General features: G+C 36.8%; 1 protein-coding gene across 1 annotated transcript in view; it reads right to left on the minus strand.

Annotated features, from left to right (window-relative positions):
- Window positions 1-5,985, minus strand: part of rab2a (RAB2A, member RAS oncogene family) — a 14,818-nt gene extending 8,833 nt beyond the window's left edge. The window contains exons 1-2 of the mRNA XM_016525058.1: window positions 5,739-5,985; window positions 1,222-1,293 (exon numbers count right to left, since the gene is read on the minus strand). Of these exons, the coding sequence (XP_016380544.1) occupies window positions 1,222-1,293; window positions 5,739-5,784 (118 nt within the window). The 5' untranslated portion in view covers window positions 5,785-5,985. The remainder of the gene's footprint in view (window positions 1-1,221; window positions 1,294-5,738) is intronic.
- Between the last annotated feature and the right edge of the window lie 5,924 nt (window positions 5,986-11,909).

The raw sequence follows: 11,909 nt of genomic DNA on the forward strand, positions 1-11,909 counted from the left end.
GCTTCAGTTCCTGTCTCCTGAGATGCCTTCATCTGGCCGATTTTTGAAGGCAGCATAGTTGTATGCATCGCTGCAACATCACGCAAGGTAAATAAGGGTGACATCTAGTGGAGAAGACTAATGATAAGATTCACGTTAATCAGATCTTGTTTTAATATGTGCTGAAATAAATACTGGAAAAGATCGATTCGCGGCTTTTGAGAATCGATATCATATTGACGTCATTTAAAAAAACGATTAATCGGAAAATCGATTTTTTTTTTTGCCCAGCCCTAATATCAAACATTTATCCTGTGTCTCTTTTTTGCAAACCATTTATTGGAGCTGAATACCATGAACAAAAATCAACAGGCTACATAAAAACAGGACTCCTTAAGAGCTGTTTGTGTGCAAAACAGAACTGCATGATTCTGGATAAATTTAGGTTTTTTTCCCCCAATGGAAGTTGTGGTTCTCTCATGATTCTCAAGAAAAAAAACATTAGACAGCAAAACAAAATCACATGTAATTTATGAATGAATGATTCAATGACTCACTCAAGATGTAGCCTACTTGTTTCATTTCTGGATGAATCAGCATTATTGAACGAATCTCTTGTATGATTCAGACACATTTTAACAGCCCCTTTTCGCCACCTACTGGCGTAACAATGTAATCGACAAATCTTCATTTGAAGTGTCAAATTACTTTCAAAAGGTGATTTACTCTATTTTAATCGCTACCATACACATCGTACACACAGTTTATATCTGAACTATAAACATTTATGTGATTTGAATGTTTGTAATACAGAAATAATGATACTGTGTGGCTGAAAAGACTGTGAAGCTGTTTCATTCATGACAGCTGCTCTCTTTAGGTCAATGGCAGTGTCATGTTGGTGGTGACACCTCTCTTGCAACATGTTTAGCTATCACAGATATTATACTTAGCTTTTTTGGCTTCTGATTGCAAATGTAGCCAAACTTTGAAGCGCTTAGATTAGCGAGCATGGTCCTAGCAGATCGCTAGGTCCGGTCCTCCCAGATGAAGAAAAAAAAAGCGCACAGGAATCGATAGGCGGAATCGAAATTTTAATTTGACAACAAGTATCTGATTCCTGACCTTAAGTATCCGATTCTGGAATCTGAATCGATTTTCGATTCCCAACCCTACTCATGAGACCAATTCCTGCTGTTTTAATTAATAAGAGAAAATGTGGTTGGGTTAAAAGAGTCTTACCGATAGTGAGATCATGCACTGGCTGAAAGCGCTTATCTGTAAACTGTAATAATAGGCACGACTTCCCCACACCTGCAAAGCAAACACAGAAGGTCACACGTGAATGGCCACAATTTGCCTCAGGCCTATACATCTGCTGTATCCCATTACATCAAAATCATTTGTTCAGGCTATAAGTGAAAAATTGTAAAAAGTGCCAGGGTTATTTCTGTTTTGAGTCTAAAATAGGCCTTACTTCCCAACAATGTGCATGAACATACATGGTTTAATTAAGGCCACTGTAATACAATCTCATTATTACTAGAGCCCGACCGATATGGTTTTTTTAGGGGCCGATACCGATATTAGGGAGTATAAAAATATTCTGTGTGTATATTACAGTACAGTACCAGTCAAACGTTTGGACACTTTCCCATTCATGTGTCCACACATTTGACTGCTCCTATATATAGAATACAGTATATACACATAAACAGAATATATATACATAAACACATTTTTTGCAATGATCACTCAAATGTGGTGATCAAACACTTATAATGACGTGACAGAGATGCATAATGGAGGCAGGGCATTTAACAATTTAACAATAAACTTTATTATCCAAAATGAGTCTGACATCAGTGCACTGAACAGTAAAGTGGAAGTTTATTCAACTTTATTTAAATTCAAATCCATTCAACTTTATTCCGTTGAAGGTTATTTCACTTCGGGACATTCGGTAGCCCCCCGGGATCACTTGATTGGTCGGCGCCGGACCGCGAATTTAACCACCCGTAACTACCGAACCCCAGGGGCTATCGACGCGGGGGTGGTCTCATTCGAAAGACTTCAAAAGCGTTTCATTCAGGTCGCCAGTAGCAAACAAGCGCTCTGCTGGACAAACTAAGTAATTACACCATTTCAAGCATTTTATCTGCGTTATATGTTCTGTAAAAAAAATTTCATATCGGCAGCATATTCGCCGATACCGATGTATCGGTAACAAGCTCATATTGGCCGATAATATCTGCAAAACGATATATCGGTCGGGCTCTAATTATTACTGCTAAAATGAAATAGAATAAAACAAATAACTCATGCACAGAGATCAAAATTGTAGAAAACACAAATAATTAAAGTGAGACACATTAGGGCATATACAGCATCTAAGACCAATTACCTGATGGACTAATAGCAAAAACAAAGATATCTCTCATATTCAATGTTCGGTGTGTAATGTTATTCGAAAACAAAGCAAACAAGCAAATAAATAAATACAATCTCACATTTATTTCGTTTTTCTGTGTACTTTAAATTACATACCTGTTTCTTATTAACAAAATGTCACCTGCTCCTTGGATTTTATTCCATATTAAATGAACTACATTAACTGAATTAAGTAAAATCATCAGTTCAAGACATTTTAAATTAACAGCATAACTAAATAAACCCATCCCACAAGATGAGATTAGAGGATCTGCCATGATAAGCAAACAGGTTAAACGCTTATGACATTAGAAGGAGGCGTTACCATGAGCAACAGCCGTTGCTAAGCAAACAAGCAGATTTCAAAGAGCGCTCACAAGAGAGATGTATGGAGACAACCTAACAATGATGAAATTCCAATGTGTAATGTGCAGACTCACCTACAACAAACACTACACTCGACCTACAGAACAACATAGCAACTATCTTGGAGAAAAAAAACAGGCTTATTAAAATGCTTTCACGACCTGTTGTTTTGTCTTTTGTGAATAATGGTGGCAACAGCTGGATGTTATCGCTTCAGTGTATAATACCCTGTAGTACAATATCTATGCCAATATGGTCACGGCAAGCAGCTGAAATCAAACTAATAGGGATGAGATGCTTTCAAACACTTAATTGTATTTGGTTTTGGTTTAATTGGTTTGCCTATATGAATGTACCACTTTATTAAGAAAAAAAAACTTTCTCTCCTGTCTAAAGTGAAATGTAAAGTAGCACTTCTTGTATGATTGCATATCGTGAAACCAATCACATGCTTATTTTATTCTCATTTGTGGGTAACTTTTAATAAAAGCTGAATAAATAAATACAAATGTAGTTTGTCCTAGAACTCAAGCAAAAACATCACCTTGTGCCAGTTTTAACACAGCAAACTTGCACCTCAAGCATGAACACAGACTATACTAGATGCAATCTCATGATGCCTAGTAGACTAGCTAGATCAAGTTTCAGATGAGCATCATCTGACCTGGGTTGAGCAACATGCAAAGGCATAAGCCTGTTTACACATCACTTTTACAACCACAACTGCCTAAAATGTGACTGACACAAACCCAATTTCTTTGTTGTTCAGCGTTTTGTGAAATGCATTTGGGATTGAAAAGTTTATGATGATTGCTTTTGACTGAAGCACAGTCCAAGGCCTGATACAAAAGGAATAATCTCAGTCACTCTAAACAACTGCAGGTGGAAGAGTCAAGTTAGGTAAGATGTTGAAATGTAGTGGCTTCAGAACGTACTGATCATCAGATGTTATGGCACAACCTGTACTAAGTGAAGATTAAATGGATACTCCACCCAAAAACTAACATTTTGCCATAATTTACTCACCCTCATGTCGTTCCAAATCTGTATGGCTGACATTCTTCTGTGGAACCTAAAAGATGTTATTTTGAGAAATGTCAGATTTTTTTTTTTTTTGTCCATATGATAGAAGTCAATGATCACCAAAACTGTTTGGTTATCAACATTTTTCTAAATATCTTCTTTTATGTTCCACAGAAGAAAGTCATACAGGTTTGAAATTACATGAGGGAGAGTAAATAACAGAATTTTAATTTCTGGGTGTACCATTCCTTGACTAATTTATGTTAGCTGTCATGTTTTGAGCATACTCACATTGACATACACAGTTTAGATGTAAAGAAAAAGGAAATATATAAATAATCTATGTGGTTCAGTTTTCGAAAAATGTTGAGCACCACTGTTATGTCTCCACATGAGGCTGGAAAGACGCTTCTCAGTAAATGAAAAACTTACCTATTATTCTGTTGATGAAAAGCTTGTTAAAGGTTACGTTTGCAACACGAAAGACCCCAGTTTCAAGTACACCAAAATAAAGGGAGTCTTCCTTATGATAATTTTGATGCTGTAGGTTTCAGTGCAACAAAATCCTCAATACGACATTGGTCCTACAGTTGAATCTAGACCTTACTAATGTAGAAAAACACTGAGCATAAGATTATTATAGGCCAATTTAAGCGGGGAAGAAAATTGTGGCATTATTTGGGGGAAAAATGTTTCAGTCCTACTTTATATTAAGTGTCTTTAACTACTATGTACTTACATTTTTAAAAATGCATTGCAAAACACTTGCTGCTATTGAGGTGGGATATGGGTAAGGTTAGAGAGGGGTTTTATGGTATGGATAGGTTTAAGGGTGGGTTAATGGGTACTTTTAGTGTAATTATAGATTTAACTACAAAAATTACTTACAGATGTAATCAAACGTGAGTATTTTTTTTAAATACAAATGCAACAAAAACATGTCTGTGCATTGTATCAAATTATTAATTTTAGTACATGGTAGTAAAAGACACTTAATATAAAGTGGGTCTGAAACAAATAAACAAACAAAAGCAAAACCAACAGGTAAGCTGGAATGAAGTGGATGCAAAATCATATGGACAGTGTTGGATGGCATTAAACATCTTTAGCATTTTATTAATGTGTTTATCTTATCTAGCAAAACAATAATTACGTTAAAAAAAAAAGAAAAAAAGAAAACTATGTGAGTAATTAAATGACGGATTAACACTTCTGAAGGGAGAAATACATCTTCTACTGTTGCCGTATCTATTGGGAAAAAGGCCTACAATGACAGAAATCTGGTGAGAACACTAGCAGGCCACAATTACACGGGGTTACCAACATCGAAACATAAACTGTAGGATCCTGACTAATCAATGTGAGACTTGAGTAATAAAACAAAGGAAGGTCTTTTAGAGTCATTGCTTATTAAACGTGTTTATCCTCTGAAAACGCAAATGAGCCAACGCCATTTTCACAAAGAGTAAATAGCTGCTAGCGATGTTGGCTAACTAGCCAGGCTGTTGTGGCCTTCGGTTGGGCTAGAATAAGATGCAAGCAAAGCAAGGGAACACTGAGCTAGACGCACTGACACGTACACAGCATGTTGGTTTTTCGCTCTACGTGTCATGCTAATAGAAAACAGAAATGCTGCTGTTGTTTTGAGGCAAACAGCTGATGTGAAGTAGCGATTAGCTTGCCTGCTAGCTCCCCCCACCCAGCAGAAAACAAAAGACCGTGACAGCCTCACATCCACACACCGCTACCGTGACATGATGCACATGCTTAGGAATTGACTTTATGTATGCGATAATAGTAAGGCTAAGAGCTAATGAGGCAGATGGAGAGAAAGGCAGAGAAAAAGCAGGCTGTCAGTCCTCCCACCCCTCTCGCCTCTGCTTGAACCACGTCATTGACTCCAGCACTGCGGAAATAAGAGACTCACGGTCGCTGCTTACCCGTGTCTCCGATTATGATGTATTTGAAGAGATACGCGTACGCCATGGCCAACCGGTCCTGTATTAACCTGTTTTGGCCTTACTAAATTGGCTCCTTGAAGCTAAAACCGCAGGGAAAGTGTTTGTGATATATGCCTCCGCTAAGCCAAGCGCTTTTCTCTCCTCGACGGGAAGGAACAATAAACACCTCGAGCTCCAGCCGGCCTACGTCACACGTCCCGCCTTCGCCACGCACGCAGAACAGAACAGAAGAGGCTGTGGACTTCACCGGAAGTTCACTCACCGAACCGCTATGTGTCAGGTCAGTGACAGTGTTCGTCGAGAGGGTGGCTGAGGGACAGTATGTCCTTAGACGTCATGTTCGTGGGTTTTGTTTGTTTGTTTTGATCTCTAGACACTTTACTAGAGAATACTTATCCTTCCAATGCTTCAGACTTTAGAGATGTGATAACTTGAAAGTGAAAGTGGCAGTGAGTGAAGTTCAGAATGAGCATCTCTAACAACTTTGAAACAGCAAAGCGGACGATTCTCCCCTTTAAAACCTAAAATTAATCAACCACATTTATGACATTTATCTCTCTGGGAAAAAATGCACAAAAATTAGGGCAATACCTTTAAAAGGACCTTTTTGTCCCCAAAAGGTTTATACCTTAAAGTCGGCATGAAATTAAAAATGCATTTATTTTCTAATTGCATGTTTTAGATCTCTGCATATGATGCATGTCTTTGGATTGTGAAGGAAACCCACACTGACACAGACAGAACATGCAAACTCAACACAGAAAGGCCTCTGGCTCGATATTGAGAGCTTAGCTGTGAGGCAACAATACTCCCAAGTGAAAATTACAGACTTCTCTCAGGTGACATATGCAGGAATTTATTTATTTAGTCCATTTAAACCCACCCCTGTAAGCAGGGCCGTTTCTAGCCAATTTGACGCCCTAGGCGAAATCCCTATTAAAATTTTTATATATATATATATATATATATATATATTAGCTTTATTGCATGGCAAAAAAAAAGTGTTACCTTGCTAAAGCACTGACAGAGCCCACTGATCTAATGGGGTTGTTGAGCGCTCCAAATGCAAACTTTGCATGCAACAATGATGGCACTCTGATCTAGTGGCATACAGGCATCGTCGGATTGACAGTACTCTAGCCCAATAATGTTGGGGGATCCAGTGGGGGCGGCAGTCATATTTCAGGGTGACCGTGCCACTCTTTATCACAACCCTGCTAAAAGTGCCAGTACGTGCGCTCATTGGCGCCCCTTCAGCTGGTGGCGCCCTAGGCGACCGCCTAGCTCGCCTATGCCTAGAAACGACCCTGCCTGTAAGCTCACATTCATCTGCCTCTACTTTTGCAACACCCACATCTCAAAATCCAATCAACAACCGATGCATAGAAGTTTTCCTACATTTTTTCAATAATCTGTTACTCTCAGAGGAAAATATATTTTTCTGTTTGTTTAATCATGACTTTAAATGGATAGTTCACCAAAAAATGAAAATTCTGTCATCATTTACTCACCCTGAAGTTGTTCCAAACCTGTATGAAATTCTTTCTTCTGCTGTACAAAAAAATAAGATATTTTGAAGAATGTGGGTAACCAGACAGTTGACGGTAACATTGACTGACATAGCATGAAAAAAAAATACTATGGAAGTCAATGGCTACCCTTAACTGTTTCAGGGTGAGTAAATGATAACAGAATTTTCATTTTTGGGTGCACTATCCCTTTAAGGTTACATATCACTATTCTAAGGTACTAATATGCATCTTTTAGGGGTAGATTAGGTACAAAGTTGTCCTTGGGTACTGCCACAGTAACAAGTTATTGTATCCCTAAAGGTAGAATTTTATGATTTTTTTTTTTTTTTCTATGACAGATTATTCTAGGGAGATGTCCCCAGCCTTTTTTCTGGTTCTTTGTCATTTGGAATTTACTTTTTAAGCTATGTATTATTAATTATATTTAGGCACATATTTAGTCCTCATGTAGAGACCTGGGGCAAGTTCAAGCTCAAACCGGTGTGCACCGTTTTGCTACGGTTTCCAGTTTGAACGACATGTTTCCTGGAAACGGTGTGCAACGGGGTTTGAGATGCGTTTTCTCTTGTTTGGTGGGGCACCGTTTTTGTTGGGGCTGAACGCAGCCCTGTTCTGGTGTACAACTGGGAATGTTGTCCCAGGCACTGTGATGAAGAGGGCCCACTGAGGTCCTTTATAGTATAGCCTACTCTTTGAGCCTGGTGGAGAAGGATAAATGTATTCTAATATTGTAGAATACATTTAAAATATAAATAGGTATATGATGCCTGAAAAATAAACGGATAATGAGAAGATGCTACTATTTTGACTATTTGGATTTGTGGTGAAGTACATTTCATGAATTGAATAATATATATAAAGAGAAAGTGTCAAATCTGATACGCTAGATAGAATGTGTATCATCCCATGACAGTTTAATGAACCAATGAACACCAGCATGATTATTGTATAATATTGTCATGTTGTAGCTTACTACAAATCATTTGCATTTTTTCTTAGAATTAATAATTTTTTTGGTTTTCAGACACAAGCAAAGAATATTCTTCTTAAAAAAAGTACAAACACAATATGTGACCCTGGACCACAAAACCAGTCATAAGGGTCAATTTTTCGAAACTGAGATTTATACATCACTGAATAAATAAGCTTTCCATTGATGTATGGTTTGTTGTGATAGGATAATATTTGGCCGAGATACAACTATTTGAAAATCTGGAATCTGAGGGTGCAAAAAAATCAAAATTTTGAGAAAATTGCCTTTAAAGTTGTCCAAATGAAGTCCTTAGCAATGCATATTACTAATCAAAAATTAAGTTTTAATATATTTACAGTAGGAAATTTACAAAATATCTTCATGGAACATGATCTTTACTTAATATCCTAATGATTTTTGGCATAAAAGAAAAATCAATAATTTTGACCCATACAATGTATTTTTGGCTATAGCTACAAATATACCCCAGCAACTTAAGACTGGTTTTGTGCTCCAGGGTCACATATATATATTGTGAAAGTGTGATCTCTAGAATCGTTAAACCACTAACACAATATTTCTTAATATTTCACATTCACCATAATTCTGAATTTCATTATTGTCATATTTTTATCCATATTTCAATTTAAATGCTTTTAGTTTACAGATGCAAATAATTAAACTGTAATTTTTGTTCTAAAAATTAAATCATAATTTTTTAAAGGGGTCATATGTTATGGTTTCAAGCTGGTGCATAAAGTTGGTGCATAAAGAAGATCTGTAAAGTTGCAAAGACTAAAGTCTCAAATCCAAAGAGATATTCTTTATAAAAGTTAAGAGTTAATTGTAAAACTGTGTAAAAATCGACGCTTTTCAGAAAGGCGGGGCATAGAGAAGAAACAATAATGTACAGTATGTGGAAAATAATGTGTTTTTTGAACCTTAAACCGCATAAACACATTTCATTACACCAAATACACAAAATAATGTTCTTTTTAGCAACATCATATGACCCCTTTAATAAATGTGAATAATTTTTTATGGCTGTGTAGCGATCCTCATATTCCAGCAATTAAGTAATAATGTTTTCTTTTCTTTATTGTGCACAGTTGCAATAATACATTTTTTATGTCAGCAAACTGTCCATCAAACTGGAAAGACATGATTGTTCTTGTTCAGACAGACACAGGAGTCAAAGTGCATTAACCATACTCCAGTGTCAATGGTGCTATTTGGGGTTAAGTGCTTTGCTCTGGGCCACAGTGATGGTGTAGAGCTGGATGATTCTAGACTTAAATCCATTGCACGCGTGAAGGGGCAGGCAATGTCTACAAACCTCCCCTTACCAATCTCCATTTAAATGAATATATTAAGACATTGCAAGATTTGTAATGCACTGTATATGTAATAAGTTAATGAGAGGAATAGACCATGTGAGCTTTACCCTAAAGACAGTTGGTTAAGGTATCAGAGATGAGAGAAAGACCTTGATGAACTATTAAGGTAAATGGCCTTTAATGGACTTCCCCTGCAAATTTCTGTATTTACTTATGTACCATGTCTTTGACTTACTTCACATTTAGTCTTAAAGGAATAGTTTACCCAAAAATGTCAATTTGTTTAAATTTTAATCAAGCTCAGGCCATCTTAGATGTAGATGAGTTTTCTTCATTAGAAAAGATTTGGAGAAACTGAATTACATCACTTGTTCACCAATGGATACTTTGCAGTGAATGGGTGCCATCAGAATTAGAGTTCAAACAGCTGATAAAAAGATCACAGTAATTCACAAGTAATCCACACGACTACAGTCCATCAATTAATGTCTTGAGAAGTGAAAAGCACTGTGTTTATAAGTAACAAATCCAGCATTAAGAAGATTTAACTTTAAACCATTGCTTCTGGTCAAAATTTAAACCATCCTATGTTGTAATCTCACATCAAAATCCACTGACATATTTGTTTAGAACAGTTTTATACAGTTTTTGCTTGTAAATGGTGCATGATCTGCATATTTCTTTCCTGAGTCAGACAAAATAACTTTTTGGAGTTAAAATCCAATTATTTTCAATGGACCTGTTAATTTATGAATTCAGCTGGATTGGTTGCAGCAGTTAACGACTCACGGATTCAGTATTTCTAGCAAGAGTCAGGCCTGATGATCATCCTGCATAGATATCTTAGACATTATTATTATTATTATTTTTTTTAGTAGATTTGTTTGCCCCCACTCGCTTCATAAGCAAGGTCAAAGGTGAGTCAGAAACGAACATTGTTCTATTAATCATAGCTTTCTGTACCAAACCACTTGCATTCTTACTCTATGAGGATATTGTCATGTCTTGTAATGTCCACTAGAGGACAGTGCTGTAATCTTATGAAACTGCACTCAAACAGTGAAATAATTATTCAAAGTATTCAAATGAATTCAAATTCCTCAAACACTATACCAGACCCACCTTCCTGATAAAATGCTTGTTTTGATGCCTGCAAATGCAGATTTCCCAAAATATCTGATAAAATATAGATTTAATATAGATAATGCTGAGATCACATGACAACCCTGTTCTAGTCCCTGAGCTTTGGGGAGTAAAACGACCTACTTCTGATTAATTAGGTAATGATTGCACTTTTGTGTAATGTGCTGCCTTTCATTTTAGAAAATTAGGGTCAAATTAGTTTCTTAGTATAGAATTCAAGGCTGCCATAGTGTTCACCTCCTCCAGTTGTTACAATTTTTTATCTGGGTCAATCAGTGCATTCAGGAGACTTTTATACATTCATCTAGTGGAAGTTCAAACTGTTCTTGATAGCATAAGCTACTGTTGTCCAGCTGATAAAATAACATTTAGCATTGTTGAACCGAGATAAGATTTGACTGTGCTGACAAACAAGGTCTCCTGCAAACTTCTGATTAAAGTTGGTAGAGCTGTCTCTGGACATTTGTTTCACCAGTGAACAGGAAAGAACGTGCTAGAATAAGACTTAATAGTCTTAAGTCGCTGGAGTATATTTGTAGCAATAGCCAGTTTTACTTTTATGCCAAAAATCATTAGGATATTAAGTAAAGATCATGTTCCATGAAGATATTTTGTAAATGTCCTACTGTAAATATATTAAAACTTAATTTTTGCTTAGTAATATGCATTGCTAAGAACTTAATTTGGACAACTTTAAACGTGATTTTCTCAATAGTTAGATTTTTTTGCAGCCTCAGATTCCAGATTTTCAAATAGTTGTATCTCGGCCAAATATCGTCCTATCCTAAACCATGCATCAATGGGAATCTTATTTATTCAGCTTTCAGATGATGTATAAATCTCAATTTCGAAAAATTTCGAAAAATTTCGAAATGACTGGTTTTGTGGTCCAGGGTCACATATGGGACCATCTCATCCTTACCTTGAAAACACCATCAGTAATGTGCAAAGCAAACAATAACAGACCTTCCCTCTCTTCAGTCTCTCCTTCTTCACCCTCCCCCTTGTGGGTGTTCTTTTTTAACCACACCCATTTCCTTCATTGTGGGAGGAACTCTCTAAGAGCAATGTCACTCCTGCATTCCTGCCAGTGTGCACTGTGCTTCTTGTGGCCTGACTGTAAACCAGGCCAGACTGCTGAGCTGTTTCCATGGTGCTACATCAG

This window comes from Sinocyclocheilus rhinocerous, unplaced genomic scaffold (genome assembly GCF_001515625.1).
Source record: "Sinocyclocheilus rhinocerous isolate Xijiao unplaced genomic scaffold, SAMN03320098_v1.1 scaffold480, whole genome shotgun sequence".
NCBI classification, from domain to species: domain Eukaryota; kingdom Metazoa; phylum Chordata; class Actinopteri; order Cypriniformes; family Cyprinidae; genus Sinocyclocheilus; species Sinocyclocheilus rhinocerous.